We start from the raw sequence: 16858 nt of genomic DNA on the forward strand, positions 1-16858 counted from the left end.
GGCCCAGTAAATAATTCAGCTCCGACATGCTCTAGAAGAAAATCAGCGGACATGTAGGTTCTCTGCACTGTCATTGGTAAAAACCCAAAGAAGTCATCAAAAAAAGTCCCACTGCTGCTAATTGTTAAAAGAGATCGTCTCCTAACTGCTGAGCCTACACTCGTTTGACACCGTTGGGTAGAACAGTGTGGGGAAGAAGTGTTTGGCTTTGAACGCAGATGGAGCGGTACATTTGAATTAGAGCTGTAGACTGATAAATCCTCCCCTGCTCCGCCTGAGCGCAGTGTGTTAAATATACAGTGATCAAACGAGTGCCTGTTCTGGTGACAGGTTCATTTGTTGGGTTTTTCCCACTGTAACATGTAACATGTAACATAACACTGTCTCCACTGTAACATGTAACATGTAACATAACACTGTCTCCACTGTAACATGAGTCAAAGCCTGCCTGGTGTCACCCTCATGGCATCAAGCCTTTGAAGCCTGCCTCCCTCAAAAAAAAAAAGACCTTCCAGTTTCCATGGAGACCGGAGTCAATAACTTTTCCCCCTGCCAAAGTTGCAGAGTGACCGGGGCATGCTGGATGGGCTCGCGCCGGGCTCCCCGGCTCAGGTGTAATACTCCGCTAGGCTGTTGGGCTGTTGCACTAATTACAGAACTGTGGGAAACGGCATCATGCCTCTGTAGCTGTGCGTGCTCTCACGGCCCCTCATGGCCCCTCCCATGAGAGATGGGGCCCGGAGCCCATGATGCATTTAAACACCCGCTCAGAGTAGTCAGAATGTTCTTAAATTCTTTTGTGTGAAGAAATTGATCCATGGGGTTTTAGTGCTGCGCTTTGGTGTGTCTGAAAGTTCACAAGCTGGAGCCTCCTTTGTGCTTGCTGAAACTCCAGAAACATTCTCTCTCTCTCTCTCTCTCTCTCTCTCTCTCTCTCTCTCTCTCTCTCTCTCTCTCTCTCTCTCACTATCTCTCTGTTTCTCTCTGTCTGTCTCTCTCTACCTCTGTTTTCTCTCACGCTCTCTCTCTCTATCTCTCTCTCTCTCTCTACCACTCTGTTCTCTCTCGCTCTCATTTCATTTTTTATTTTTTTAAGTAAGCAGTCAGAAGGAAAATCTTTTGCCCCTTTCGGATCACACGCTCACGGCTTCCTGCTGTGACTACTTTAGCACAGCAGCTCCGGCCGCAGCTTAAAGAATTCCTGGCCTTTCCTGTCCAGCTGGGACCAGTGATAAACGCCAGCACCTTCCAGCCTGGCTAATCATCAGAACGGGATGTGGTCAGAATGTAAGATGCGTGCGTAACAGAACATCTTCTATGCCCCATGATCCATGAGGAGTGAACCGTTCACACCCCGAACGAAACCCTGTATAGAACTCTGTAGTTAATTACCCCAAGAGCATCAGAGAAATGTGTTATAGAGCTGTTTGTGTCAGAGGAAGAGACGCAGGAGCTTTTGGTAATGGTTCTCACTTTCTCTGCCTCTCTGCCCTTTTTAATTTCGACTTTGTGTGCTGTGCATATCATTGCACATCAGATAGCAAGTAATCAAGACCCTGGACCTAATGTGTATATAAAGCGCCTCTTTTGGTAATTACACTCAACAGAAAAGAACCCTTCAGAGTAGCCATGGCCTATAGTGGTGGCGTGTTCGTACATTATCTCACATTCATAACCGCAAGGTCACAAGATCAAATCTATTCATGTTCTTTGAGAAATAAAAATGAAATGTCAGAACCCCACAGGGTACACTTATAGAGCTCTACCATTTGGTCACTGTACCCATTAGTAAGGCTTGTCTTCAGATTACAATTAAAAAAAGAACATTTTTTGATTGGGCTTTAATGGTCAGGTTGAGCTATTCCTTGTTTTTTTTAGTGTGTTCTACCACTACCACCAATCACAAATTAAAACTCCCATGGGCTGACAATCCCCAAAGTGTTAAACCCAATGCAAGTCCTTCTACTAAGAGTTGATTTGTGTGGTGGATTTATTTGTCTTGTGCTGAAGTATCTCATGTTTGTTGACTTCCAGCTTAGCAGGGAATTTCAGTGCTGTGGTCAAGTGTGTTTGCAAAGCAGTTTGTTGACACATTACACACCGTAGCAAGTGCAACTGTGCCTGGTTGAATTTTAAAGAGGTCATGTAGAGGCCCGATCTCTTGAGAGAGGAAAAAAAAAACCCATCTCACTATCTTCAGTGTCACCGCCTTATCGACACACCCAGCGATTGCATCCTGCGGCTTCCGGTGACTCCGAATGACTTTGAGGACCCTTTGTTAATTAAAATTGATTGTATGTAACGTGTTTCTGTGGTTGTTTTGTCTTGAAGAGCTGAACGACGTTATCCATGCACCTCCCGGCAGGCGTCGTCTTTGTCGGAGTGGATTTCTTTAAGGAACAGTTGATGTATTGACAGACAGACGGGGATGTGAGAGGGGGTGTGGGAGGGGAACCCTTGGGATTAATAGAGTGTGACCCGGACGAACTGCTAACTGAAACCAGCAGGGGAGAGCAGCTCCTTTGCTCAGACGGATGCCAGCAAAGCTGATTTCCATCCTCGGGGGTAATTAGGTAGCGTTGGCGCTAATGAAGATATCTTAATTGTAATGACACATCCAAAGCCGGACATGGTAAGGGTCGCTAAGTAGAAGTGGGTTGTGTGTGTGGGCTATCAGCAGGCTAACGCCCGTGTTAGCACTCGCCCACAGTCCCCTGTGTGTGGAGGTTTCACTTCCATATGTTTTATAGAGCAGAAGTGAAACGTTTCCCCCCCCTGACTGAGTCTGTGGGCATTGAACATTGTGGAGTTGTACCAGAAGCTCCCCGTATGAATGCTGAAGCATTATCTTCACCAAGTGCACTCTGGGAAGAAGGAAATACTGCTACCACAGCCACCATGCCAAGCTTTCTACTGGTGGCAGCCAGTCAAGGTTGGGTTCCAGCAAAAATGGACTGGGTGCGTGTCTGGGTGTGAGTGGGTGTGTGGGGAGGGGTTGCAGAGAGCTGTGTTTGGCTGTCAAGGCAGCAGCTGGTGGAAGAGGGATCCTGAAACCTGGGCTGGCAACACAACTCTGGCCCTCACAGTGAAGCGTCGTCAGGCGGTGTGACTCTGTAAGTGCTGCTGTCTGACCTGTTCTGCCTTTGCTCCTTGATTTGGGAAACCGCTACGAGATCTGTTTTGCTGCACCAAACACCCCACCCCAGTAACCCCACCCGACTCGCCACTCGGGCCGGCTGAAGCTGGAAGCTGGGAGTCCAGGCCCTCCGTAATGAGTTCCCTTGCCGACTGGCCGTAATAGCTGTCTCTGTAAACAGGGCATGAGAACATGCAGTGGCCCAAGACTGTCAGCTCGCATTCGCCTTTACAAGTTGCAGCTCCTTTAAATCTGGAGTGCCAGCCCAACAGACTTCTGAGGCTACAGACACACACCTCATTTCTATCCCCTCCATATCCTGTCTCTTACATGCGCTCTCTCTCTCTCTCTCTCTCTCTCTCTCTCTCTCTCTCTCTCTCTCTCTCTCTCTCTCTCTCTCTCTCTCTCTCTCTCTCTCTCTCTCTTCCTCATCCTCTTCATCGCTTCTCGCTCTGCTCTCTATTCATTGCTGTCGGATAATCGGCAAATGGACCTCGGGTGGTCCGAGGTCAGATTTTTGGAGCAGCGTTTATTGCTTTAACGTTGGTGCCGCTGGAGAAGGCACATGCTTTCTACACATCACGTCTGCATCACGTCTAGACAGAGAGCAGCAAAAGACCAGCCGCGCACATTAATACAGCACGCTACCTCTAGAGACTCCTCACACTGCTGGATCATGCTCCCGTCCCTGGCACATACGCTGGTGACTCATCTCTTTTTTGCTTGTTTTTGACTTTGCCTTTTTTCTCTCTTTTTTTTTCTTGGAGTGTCTCCTCATAAATAGCAATGTGCCTCACGTCTCCATAAACGAGCGTGGCCATCAGAAGACAAGCCCTTAACAGTCACCCTCTCCCTCTCTCCCTCCTCTGCACGGCCTTCGTCATCAGCGCAGCGCTAAAATATCACTCGGTGATGGGGATAAATGACCCGGTTGCTTGACTGGAAGCGCTCGCCCTTTATTGCTCTCATCTCCCGCTCATTCATACGGACGAATATTAATCGCAAAGCGTCCCAGAAGCAGCCGGCGTGTTTCGAAGTGGCACTGGATGAACTTGACAAATCGGAGTGAGGTTCTTGTCCACTGTCCAGCCTTTGATGGATGTCAACAAGAAAAGGGGGTGTAAGAGCGTTTATCACACGGTGCCAAAGCTAGAGCCCAGCCACCGCTCACACGACTCTCTCTCTCATGCCAAGGCGCTGATTTGCAAATATTAGCGATACCATGTGGTGCAGTGGATGTTTTTGTAGGGGCATTAGTCAGTAATGGCGACCTTTGTGATGGGTGCAGAACAGGGCGCAGCTTTCCCATTGGCCGCCTGCCGCGACCCCCGTGGAACGCCCCCGTTGCTCTGAGGTAGACCGACGGGTAGCTGGGTGAGGAGTTGTTGATCATTACTCCTCCCTTTCACCAAGGTTCTGCAGTGAGGAGAGGGCTCTGCGTGCTCCTGCGCTAGCTTGCAAACCTGCCAGTGTCTCCGTTCTCTCCGCTAGTGCAGATAACCGGCTGCCCCCACCCAACGTTTGCCTTCCACCACCCCGAGAGTCACACCCATAACCCTGAATCAAGCTGCCCCCCCCCTCCTCTCTGTTTAATGTTGTCAGTAAGCGGCGTGGTTGTCTCACGGCTCAGGTGCACGTTTGCCTCCTCATGACAGCGGCCCCGGTCCTCGTCACTGTGGACGTCTCATTTCCAGAGCGCAGTAGATCGAGCGCTGGCATTCTGCTCAATCTGAGCGGTTCTGGGTACAATCCTGGGTAGCTTTCCAGCGGGGAGCGTGGTGCCTGTGTTTTGTTTCAGTGGAGCGGTGTTTGGAGAAGAAAATCCAGCCTGTGTTTCTCATCTCACCCGCAGTAACAGTCTGTCAGTCTTCCTGCCTGACATGAGAGAGAGAGAGAGAGACATTTGGAGTGGAATGTTATTTTTATTTATTTTATATATACCTCTGTGTTTGTATGTGTGCACACAGGTGTGTGTGTGTGTGTGTGTGTGTGTGTGTGTGTGTGTGTGTGTGTGTGTGTTTGTGTGTGTGTGTGTTTGTGTGTCTGTGTGTCTGTGTTGTTCTCGCAGGATACAAAAAGATTCCAAAATCTGTAGTTATTTTTGCATATTTTGTTTGATAGGGACATTATACTTATAAATTTATACTTATTTATATCACTTTTTTTGTTTGCTTGTTTTTGTTTTTTTTAGATTTTGGTCTTTTTTAATTTAATTACACAGAAGAATTTCTGATGATCTTCATCTGCTCAGGCTGGTGGTAGAAAGAATGTGTGGGTGAGAAACAGAACTACCTGCAAGCTAACGAACAGAGACTGAAATAGGAGAGGAACAGCCTGTTGCACGCCGCACGTGTGCTGCAGAAAAGTTCATCAGAAGCGTCTCACGTCCTCCCCACTGAGCGTCTCACGTCCTCCCCACTGAGTGCCAGCAGAAAGGCAGACGAGTAAGAGCAGAGAATATGATGTCAACAACTGAAAGCACATAGCTCTGTTACCCCCCCATCACATACCTTTTACTTTGATGTGTTCCAGCTTGCCACAACACCCCCCCCCCCCCCCCCCCCCACACACACACACACCTCATTCTGAGACTTTGTGCATCTGAATGCTAAGAACAGTCCCACATAGCCCCGTCTGCATCTGGCCAATTTGCCAGTGCCACTTTAGATTTCCCAGGAGAAACAAAATGGTGGTGAGTGGATAAGGGGGGGGGGGGGGGGGGGGGAGGCTTGTGAAAGGAGCTGTCCAGGGTGCTGATATATTTATATAAGATAAAACCTTTCTCCCTGCACACATCCTGTCAATCCCACCCACACAAACATACACGTGAATACATACACAAACACACAAGAGGGTGAAGAGGGTGCGGATTACCCACCCTTTATTGTGCCCAAATGTAACCAAACCCCAGAGTGTTGGGGGAGAGGCCCAAGGATGTGACAGAGCTTAATGAGCTGTTCGGCTCAGCGCTGGAAGGCGGTCCTCTGGATTGCTGTCTTCTCTGCTAATGCTAAGCTGCTCCTCACTCAGGACGCACACCAGACACGGATTAGAGAGGACGGGAGCACCAGAGAGCCAAGCTGAGGAAATGAAACAGTCAGACGTGTCACTTTAGTGCAGCTGAAGCTGGGCTTACAATTGAGCTGGCGTATGTGTGTATGACAGAGTGGATTACTCACTGTGTGTGTGTGTGTGTGTGTGTGTGTGTGTGTGTGTGTGTGTGTGTGTGTGTGTGTGTGTTGGGGAGGGGGACAGAGAGAGAGAGAGATGGAGAAAGAGACATAGAAAGAGAGAAAGAGAAGAGAGGTAGCTATATTGGCTTTTCAGTGGATGTGAATGGAAGCCCCCACACTTCCCTCTCTCTCTCTCTCTCTCACACACACACACACACACACACACACACTCTATACACACCATCTCTCAAAAACACCCTCTCTCTCTCTTCACACACATACACACCTTATCCCTCTCTCTCTTACACACATACACACACTCATTTTCTCTCATAAATCTCTTTCACACTCTCTCACTCACTCTTTTGCTCTCTCTCTCTCTCTCTCTCTCTCTCTCTCTCTCTCTCCAGACACTGAGGGCTGTGATCATAACTGGAGGAAGTTTCACGGTCACTGCTACAGGTTCTTCACCCACCGACGAACCTGGGAGGATTCAGAGAAAGACTGCAGAACGCACAACGGCCACCTGGCGAGTGTCCATGCCAATGAAGAGCAGGACTTCATCAACAGTCAGTCCCTCCTCTCCCTTAGCTACATCATACTTCTGCGTGACCTCCTGCAGGAGTGCTCCACACACATCTTGCAGAACGCGGGACCCCTTTAAAACCTTTAAACATCTCCATTTAGCTCCATTCGCTATGAACTCTTTAGAATTGAATTACGGTGGGGCTCTCCTGCATGGTAAATGCCTGGTTATATACAGATAAGCCATGGGCTTATAGTATGCCTGCTGTCATGACAAGCTAAGACACACTGATTGGCACTGACAACACTTCATGCTGTCTGTCACCATTTCACACCCTCTTGTCTCTGATTAGCCCCATGATGCATTTACCCAAAATGTGCGCTTAATCGCCTTGAAAAAAGCCAGTCTCCACCCCTGCAATAAAGAGAGAGAAGACTCATTAGAAAGACTAATGGTCCCCATAATGATGTTAATCAGTAACACCATGATTGAAATTCCATTACATCCTCCTCTTAACAAAAATAAAATAAAATCCTCATAAAGGCATTATGGGGAATAAGGAGGGTCTGTTTTGGGGCTCTCTGTTGGCGCCCAGTGGCTGAGTGCTCGGAGCAGAAAGCAGCCTGAGCTTTATGGCCTAAGGGATGTCTGAGAGTGCGGCTCTTTGTAGAGGAACAACCGTCAGCCGTCTGTCTGAGGGGCCGGATGGGCCATGGGTCTGTGGCTGCACTGGAAGGTTGTTTAGAGTCTGTTCTGTCACCAACAGCAGACAAAACCAAGGGGATATGTAGGCCACGAAGAGCTCTGCTAACATAATCCGTCGTTACACAGAGCGGTTATAACTTTGCGGAAACGCAAAACAGGCCAACCCTGGGAAATGCGGAATCTGACGGAACTTTCTGGTCCATATATAGCGTGAGTGGCGGGAACACTGATTTGCAGCAGGTGTGTGGCATTCCAGTGTAACAGGATGGAAATGGAGAGAATAAAACGATGGGCCTGTTTTCTCTCCTTCATTACCACAGCTTTGAGTCATGAGAACACATGGATCGGTCTGAACGACAGAACGGTGGAGGAGGACTTCCAGTGGACCGACAACATGGACCTGGTGAGGCCAAAGCCTCAGTTGCCTTAGAGTCATTTAGGGCGTTTGGAGTCATGCACTTTGCGTGTTGTATTGAAAACGTTTTTTTACATATATATACATACATTTATTGGTAAATGCTATAGCAGTTTATGGGTTTCACTCCCTGAAAATAGACAGGAGGACAGCAATAATCTGTAAGTTAGAAATCCGCTTGTTCATAAGTAAAAGGTTGGGCGTTTCTACTCCATGTAACATAGAGGTCTGTTTGTGGGAGCAAGAAGAATCTACGCTGGCAGTCGCCAGCGAGAATGATCATTTATAAGAAAGAACGGGGAGAGACAGCTGCCACTGGCTCAGCCCACCACAGCCACAATATCTGACTAATGACTTTTTATGGAAACTCTTAAGCAAAAGAACAAAAGATCTCAAAAACCAAAGAGCAACTTCAGGAAGAGCATATTCTCTCACTAAAAGTTTATTGCTCTCTTTCAACTTTCTTTAGCTCCAAAAGTTTCACACAAGTGTTTACATCCAGGATCTAAAACCAATTTTATGTATCGAGAAATGAATTTGTAATGCATTGGAAATATGTCCGTATCCGGTAAATGTCTGGCAAAGCCGTGGGAATGGGTTTTGGGTCTGAAATATCCATCTGCTTCCTGCAGCGCTATGAGAACTGGAGGGAGAACCAGCCAGACAATTTCTTTGCGGGCGGAGAGGACTGCGTGGTGATGATCGCCCATGAGAACGGCAAATGGAACGATGTGCCCTGTAACTACAACCTGCCCTACATCTGCAAGAAAGGCACAGGTGTGTACGTGTGTGAACGTGTGTGGGCGTGCACAAGTGTGTGGGCGTGCACAAGTGTGAGAGCGGACAGAAAGACTGAGGAGAAAGGGCAGGAGAGAGAGAGAGAGAGAGAGAGAGAGAGAGAGAGAATGGAGATCAAAGCAGTTACCATGTAATACTGTAACAGCAGTCTGCGCTGCTGTTAAGAGCGAGTCCTGTGTCCACTACACTTCTGCGTCAATCCACTTGTCTCCTGTAACGGCACTGTGGTGATATTACTCTGCCACCTTTCATTATTGCATCACATGTTGTCATGGCACCTGCATGTCGGAGGTCATTTGGCAGCACAGGGCTGGACGAACCCTGCGTGCATTAATGTCCAAACCAGCCTGTTTTGACTTGAGCCTTCATCAGAGCATTTATGAAGCTTTGTGTAGACTGCAGATGAACTTATAACACAAGTGTCACATTATTAATATCTGCATATTTTAATCTGGACTACTGTCTCATCACATCATATCCGATACATTATATATATATATATATATATATATATATATATATATATATATATATATATATATATATATATATATATATATATATATGTAAATAATAATGTGCTGGAATGATCAATCGTCTCCTGCTGTGAGCAGTTGGAGTGAGCAGCAACCTCTAATTTCTCCTCATTCCTTCCGACAAGCCTCTTCAGAGAGACCTAAATCAGAACAGCAGTGATCATGTGAGTGAGCTTGGTCACAAAGGTCATTTTTCCAAAGATTCATTATAACTCGTAACTTATAACACACGGTCCTCCTCAAATACCCTCCGCCACCTGGCCGTGATGTGGCCTGTCCACTCCGTTCCTCAGAGGGCTCGTTATGTTCGCTCCGTTTGCTCATTTGCATAAGAAGTAGACGGAGTCGGCCGAGTTGTCGGTCCTTGCTTGAAGGGACGGAGAAACGGCCAATCACACCAGGGATCGTCTCCCAAGAGGTGAAAGTGACAGAGCTTCTTTGATGGCCTACTGACCTTCCCTCTTCCAGCACAGAGACTGATCGCCCTGCATGCAAGTACAGCCTTTTCCAACCTGTCAGGATCACCCCAGCATTTTAAAGGCATTATATTTTTAAAAATGGAACATGGTGATAATGGATAATGTATTTGCTTTCTAAGAACGAAGACATTTCTGCTAGTGTGTGTCTCATCAGAGGTTGGAGGTCCAATCAGAGGTCAAGTAGAAGCAGTTGGCAGATATTTTGGGACTGATTTTTACACTTCAATCACAGTGCAGATGGATGAATCAAAAAATCACCTCATCATTGTGATTAGCACATCCCAGCATGCATCAGTGCAGTCAGCTGTCTCACCATCAGAGCGCTTCAAAGACAAGACTGATTGGGGTAGTGATAGAACGGGTTTTGATTGTCAATTTTTTCCATAAAATATTGGTGTGTTACCTAGAGACGACATCATACAAAAGTGTGATGCAATCGTACGCACTGTTATGCATACAGGAAAGTGCAAATGCAGAATGCCTAAAGACTACTGGGTTCTGCAGCGTTTTTCTTATGTAGTGAAGGTAATGGAGATCTCACCAAGACTCCCACACAAGCTGGGACAGATCTGTGGTCACCTTTTCACCTGTCTGTGTGTCTGTCCATGCTTCCAAGTTCAGCAGTTCCACTCACTGGACATTTTATACTGTGGTGGCATGATTACAGATAAATAACAAGTGTTTCTAGGGGGTCAGACTAGATCATTACGGGACAGGGGTTGAGGATTTAACATTTAAAAAATATGTCAAAAACGACACGGTGGGGGTTCTATTTCCAGCAGGGCCTCATGAGCCTTGTCGGTACGTGTACCTTCCCACAGTGTGTTCCTCAAGGTTCTCCTCCAACCCTTCCACATGGGGCACTGAGGGACAGCGTTGCTCCTCACGCCTCCCGCTGCACTCCTCCACCGCCGAGCCCTTCTGTTCTCCCACGTTGGGCGTGTGTTTTTCAGTGGGACGGGAAAGTCCCAGCTGCTAACTCCAAACATCACGCTGTCTTTGTTTCTTCTCGGTGGGACTTTTTGACAGGCTGCGTTGCTTCTGGCAGTCCTGACTGTTCTGTGTATTGACATCTATTGGTATTTGTTGCTATTATGACATGAACATGCAAAGATTTTGATGTGACTGAACAATGTGAAATACGTTGACATGAATGCTTTCCAAATCTATTTGCATGTTATGCAAATGTAACAACTCTTCGTTTGTTCTTTTCCCCTTCAAAAACCAAAAGAATATTTCTTGCACAAAAGACATTTTTATAATGCTAATATAAAGCATTACTCATATCCAGTAGCTCATCATTCCTACTACACATTATCAAAATAGATATCTGCAGTGCCTGTCACCATGACGCTACATTGAAAACAAGTCGTTCGTACAAAAGTAGCTCATTTTTCTGTTAAGTTCTCAGAAATAAGGCCAAAAACACAACTATGATGTATGCTATTGTCAGTTATTACTCTGGATACATCTCTTACAAGTTAGCGTCTGACGTACCCTGATTGCAAGAATATTTGCAGCAAAACGTATTGGTTAATATTTAAAATATGAAATTATATTACATATATTATATATAATTTTGAAGTTTGAATGACATATTATTAGACGTGCTTTAAAAACCGGAGGTGGAGGTTGTTTTAGGCTAAAAGCGTCTAATAACATTGTCTTGTGCGACTCCACTGCACGTTTTTCAAACTGACAGATATACTTTGAGCAGCATTTTTGCTGCAAGAAAGGACCTGGTTGAGTGTCCAACTAGGCAGTAATAAACGCTGAATCAGTAAGAGGATGTCCTACCTGTGAGTGTAATATTAAATCGGCTCACTATGCCTCGTCTGTAAACAAGAGGAAAACGCAACACCTTGAATTGTTGTGCTTGGATTCTCGACCACTGATTTCTGTAATACCTGTAATGTATTTTCACACACTTTGCCTGTCAAGGCTGCTATAGGTCTCTGACTTTTGTGCATTTGCTTCCATTCAGGAGTAGCAATCAGAGAAAAGTACTAGTCACTGCACTCGAGGTGGGGGGGTATAAATGCCTTCTGCATGTCTGATTGCTGCAGCACGACTAATGGAGGGAAATGAGAAATGCGTTTTGTCTGAATGGCAGAAGACGGCAAACGTCTGCTATCTTAGGATTCTGGCCCTCTTCGTCGATATCGATCCTGCTCTTTTGTATTTCGTGCAGCAGAAGGGCTTTTTATAATGACATTTGGCTGCAGTCCGTCCCCCAGAGGGGCGGAGCTCTCGCCTCAGACACACAGAAGGCCCGAAGGCCCGTGAGCCTGCCAGCTTCAGGACCACACACGTGAACAGCGACCGGCGTGAGACGACTCCTGTCAGTTTATCCCTCTCTGAGCATCTGATTTAGTCTGTGCGACGCGTGGCCTTTGGTGTTCTCAAGAGAGTGGATTTGATTTCAAACGGGGCGTGAAATCCAGGCCTGGTGTTGATGGCACGGGCCTGCTGCCTGGGTTTGACAGAGAGCGGCTCATTGCAAAGGGAACAGGTGAAATTTAGAATGCTAGCCGTTCAGTCAGGTTAAATCCATGAAATACTTTGATCTCAGCTTTATAATGTTTAGCTTGAAGTGATTGGGATGGTGACCGGCTGTTTGTAGATGTACTACTTGGGGATCAAATTGTAATCCGAAGTCCTGTTAGCACTGGTATCCACTCCACAAACCTGGTTCCCTGTGGCGCTTCCTATCTCGCCATAGCAACGGAACAGGCTTGATTAAGTTGCCGTCTCAGAGGAGGGAAACCCAGAGTGGAAGCTCCAACGGTGCCATCTAGAGGAGGAGAAGGGAACTGCACAAAGACCTGACTGTACTTACATTACTAACTGTTTGGATTTGCCCAGGTAATATGGGAGCAATGGTAAATGACTGTTTCTGTATGGGGCTTGTTTTCTGTCTTCGCAGTGCTGTGCGGCTCCCCTCCCCCGGTTGACAACGCCTTCCTCATCGGCCGCAAGCGTTCGCACTACGACATCCACTCGGTGGTGCGCTATCAGTGCGCCGATGGCTTCCTCCAGCGCCACGTCCCCACCGCCAAGTGCCGGGCCAACGGCAAATGGGATCGCCCCAAAATCATCTGCACAAAGTGTGAGTGGTCCGCCTCCGCTCTGCGGTAGCCAATCACAGAGCGCCAAGTGCAGTTGTTTTTCAATGAATCGTTGCTCATTTGTGCGCCCCACCTCTCTCTCTCCTCTCTCTCTTCTCTTCTCTCTCTCTCTCTCTCTCTCTCTCTCTCTCTCTCTCTCTCTACAGCTCGGAGATCCCATCGTTACCGGCGCCATCATCACAAGTCTCACCACGAGCGCAGAAAGCACAGAAAGCACAGCTCAGGGGGTCATCAGGGTGGGCACGAGGCTCGCGGCCATTTCTAACCAAAAAAAAAAAAAACAACCTTGCCTCTATTTCCAAAATGAAGCTCCCTGATCCACATCAACCATTCTGACCCCACCGGCCATCATCCGTCCTCCTCAAGCCCGTGAAGCGTGGTGCTAGTCCCACACAGACTACAACGGTTTCCGTTCTTTTTGTCAAACTCACCGTTAATATGTTCATCTTTTGGCCTGCTTCATGTCACTTTATTTTTTTTCTACCATGACTCTAGAAAGGGGAGTTCACACCTTCTGTATTGAAAACTCTCTTTGGTCATGTACTGTACTTTTACATAAAAAGTTGTGGTTTGGTACAAAAGTGTAAATATAGTCCTCAGTTTCATTTTCAGAATGCCGGGTCGGAATTAGAATGGTCAGAGCCCTCGGTTTTGCTTTCATTTTCTTTTGAGGGTATTTCTTGGCCATCTGTTGACTTTGGTTAGTTGTTTGTAAGACATTATCTTAACTTAATGGTCATTCTGAATAGGTCATTGTGTCTTCACTGAGAGCAGTGGTGGTAATTATGCTTTTGGAGGACTGATTAGTATTACATTTTGTCTTAGTGTTTACATTCGTTTGCCACAGAGGTGACATTAGGAATGCTACTGAACCTTTTGTTTTTTTGTTGTTTCTTCATCTTTGGAGATAAGCAAATAAACAAATTGTTTGGCCAAACGTAATGCAGTTATTTTCAGAATTTTCTGTTTAATCTTAAGTATGTTTGAAATATTTATCAGTTTTGGCTAAGAGTTCTTGATTGTTATGATCCCAAATATCAAGTTAAAATCATTTCACTGTTTCCTCAGACCTCGGCACCCCCACTGATCCAAAAACACAATGTTGTATATGATTCTGATTTTGAAGTGTTTGTTTTGTCTGCAGAAAAGGGACAGCAATCCAGAACCTATTTACATTTTTTCAAATGCCAAAATGCCTTTCTCCTGCCATGTGTTATTGCATTAACCTTTCAGTCTGTCCTTCAAATGTATGTGGTGATTTTGTTGTGCATTTTTAAATATCCTAAAGGCACAGCGTTAGTTTTCTTCTTACTGGTAACTAGCTGCTTGGTTCTAATGCTAATATACTGAAACTACGTATGAACTTACAGTCTCTTGACCCCATTTATGTGAAATGATAAAAATTTGATTCCGTGTTAATCTATTCTTTTGAACAATTAAAAAGTAACCTAAAGACAGTAAGAAGAAAAAATGCCTGCCAGTGACTGACAGATGCAGGACACCTTGGCAATTAGACTTTTTCAACCCTTGAATAACATTTTCTGCCTAAGTTTTGTTAGAATATAGGTTTAAGGTTTGAGGTTGTGATATTTTTTATGGTAAAATATCTGACCTACGGCCTGTTCCATCTAACTGTGCTGTGATGTTGGGTGAGGCTTTATGTTCCACCTGTTTGTGGGGAAATTGTTTTGTCAGTTCTTGTGTGTGTGTGTGTGTGTATGAGAGAGAGTGCAACAGAGAGAGAGAGAGAGAAATGTCCACTCTTAACTGCATTCAGCCCAGTGTAAACCATGTCAAGTGGGCCCAGTGACATAGAGCATACTGTAACCTTTGGGAAGCAACCTGTGTGCCCAAAATTAGCTCCTGAACACAGATTAGATAGTTCAGGAGGGGACAGACGATGAGTACACCTACATTGTAGAAGAAGTAAGAACACCTCATCCAGATGGTGTTATGCCACGTGTCAAAAGGGCTCCTGGGTAAAACTCAGATCTACCAAGAAGAGTCACAATTAAGGTCATGGGGGTAAAAACGTTTTGAGAAACTTGTATGGAAATAGTCACTAGAGACGCTTTTTTTTTTTGGACGGAAACTCCATGTACTCCATGTGGTTTGAAGAACTTTTTTGGACTTTCTATGTTTTTTGTTTTTTTTATGTGCCAGGTGCGTGTCCTGATTTCTAGAGAGGGCCTGATACAGCTGACCGCTGTAGGGACTCGGCACCTCTCCGCTTTGCTCATGCTCACATCACTGAATAAGTGCCAGGCCCCTGTTCCTGCTTAACGGTTTCATACCGGCATTCTCTCAGGCCGACACTCCTACCCCCTCTCTGTCTCTGTTCCCATAGAGAACCCTCCTTTATCCACGTTATCAATAACGAGGACACACCTATAAGGTGACAGTAAAGGTAGTTTTAATATCTGCATTATTTATCTTTTTTTAAGCGTAATGCTGAAGTTTTCTCCTCTGTCTCCATTTCCTCCTGCTGAAATGATAGCATTACAGAGGTTGAACATTAATAAGTCTCATACTAAGTTTCCTACAGAATTATATTCCTCTGTTTACTTTACTTTAAGCCAAGAGTATATTACTGGGAAATGTCTGAGTGTGGGTTACATTAGCATTACTTCCTATGCGAACAGTCTAGAACAAGAAGAATTCAATTGTAACAGGTTTCTAAATTGATCATGAATGTTACCTTGAATATATAACTTGAAAGTTCATTGGGCATGACCACTAATGTCACTGACACTGGCAATGATATGTATAGATGTGGAAATTGTGCAAATATCATTTTAACGGGATCAATGGCTTAAACGTGACCCCTAAGTATGAATATGTGCCCATGTGTTACGGGAGCTCAGAGAGGTGTGTCCAGGGTTCTGGAGAGCTGGAATAGGTAGCTGAGATGTTCCTAGGGCGACTAACTGACACAGAGCAGCGGAATTCCCAGAGGTATCTTGAGTAACTCCACAGTATAGCTAGGTTCCTGGAACATATCTCTATTTATGCAACATGTGACTTCCATGTTCAGGAGAGGATTGGCTTCTTGTGGAAAATACACTAAATGTAATGCATAAACAGCACATTTATCAACAGTGTTTGTTCATACTAACATTTGCTTTGTTTCCTTACAGTGCCTGCTGGGGGGGGGGGGGGGGGGGGGGGGGGGTGCTTGAAATTCAGAAGCACGCATTGTAAGAAGTTAACCTGCTTATTTACATTGTTGTACACGTTTGTTAAAGAGGGCGGTAGTGACAATAGGAACCAGACGAGAGCTGAGGAGAAAACGGTGACCTCTATTTAATCTCGACTTCACATTAGAACTGCACATCCATCACCTGCTGCCAACCACACCGCTTAGCATGAGCAGTGCGTGGAGCGTATCTTAGTCTCACCGTGTTATCTCTGACCAGGGGAAATGTTTCTGATTGGATGGTTTCATAAAAGGAGGATTAGCATAACGAGGAAGCGAGTTTGGCCCCCAGTGGCATAGATTGTTCCAGACACAGCTGCTTGGCATACTAACCTCTGGTGTCTCTCTTTTTTACCCATAAGTCTAAGTTTGCTTTTGCAGTTTGCCCTCTGCTCAGGGGAGGAGTCGTCACAACCCCGTCTTTCTCAGATAAAGCCGAGTTCGACTTTTTGAAATGGCATATTTTAAACGTCTTTCGCATGCAGACGGTATGTTTTGGTGATTAGCTTTCTAAGAACGTGAGAGAGATTATGCAAGTCAGAGGAGATGGTGTCATCCACAGCAGCCCCCCCCCCCCCAACCCCCCCAGCTGTGAGAGCTAGTCAAAGCACTGCTCCTCTTTTGGATTTCTGACTTTAATCTTGCTTTACAAACTTCCTAGTAGTGTCATAGGATCCTTGCCATTAGCTCACGTTTCCTTGTTGTGCATCATTTTCCCCATTGGATTAAATTCTGTCGATTTTCTGTCTAATAACAGCTTTGTTAT

General features: G+C 45.8%; 1 protein-coding gene across 2 annotated transcripts in view; it reads left to right on the forward strand.

The window, feature by feature from the left end:
• Window positions 1-16032, forward strand: part of ncanb (neurocan b) — a 92517-nt gene extending 76485 nt beyond the window's left edge. For both annotated transcript variants that reach the window (XM_077024215.1, XM_077024216.1), the window contains 5 exons: window positions 6720-6878; window positions 7861-7943; window positions 8588-8732; window positions 12695-12877; window positions 13043-16032. In XM_077024215.1, the coding sequence (XP_076880330.1) occupies window positions 6720-6878; window positions 7861-7943; window positions 8588-8732; window positions 12695-12877; window positions 13043-13161 (689 nt within the window). In that variant the 3' untranslated portion in view covers window positions 13162-16032. The remainder of the gene's footprint in view (window positions 1-6719; window positions 6879-7860; window positions 7944-8587; window positions 8733-12694; window positions 12878-13042) is intronic.
• The last annotated feature ends 826 nt before the right edge of the window (window positions 16033-16858 follow it).

Source organism: Brachyhypopomus gauderio, chromosome 12 (genome assembly GCF_052324685.1).
Source record: "Brachyhypopomus gauderio isolate BG-103 chromosome 12, BGAUD_0.2, whole genome shotgun sequence".
Lineage (NCBI taxonomy): Eukaryota > Metazoa > Chordata > Actinopteri > Gymnotiformes > Hypopomidae > Brachyhypopomus > Brachyhypopomus gauderio.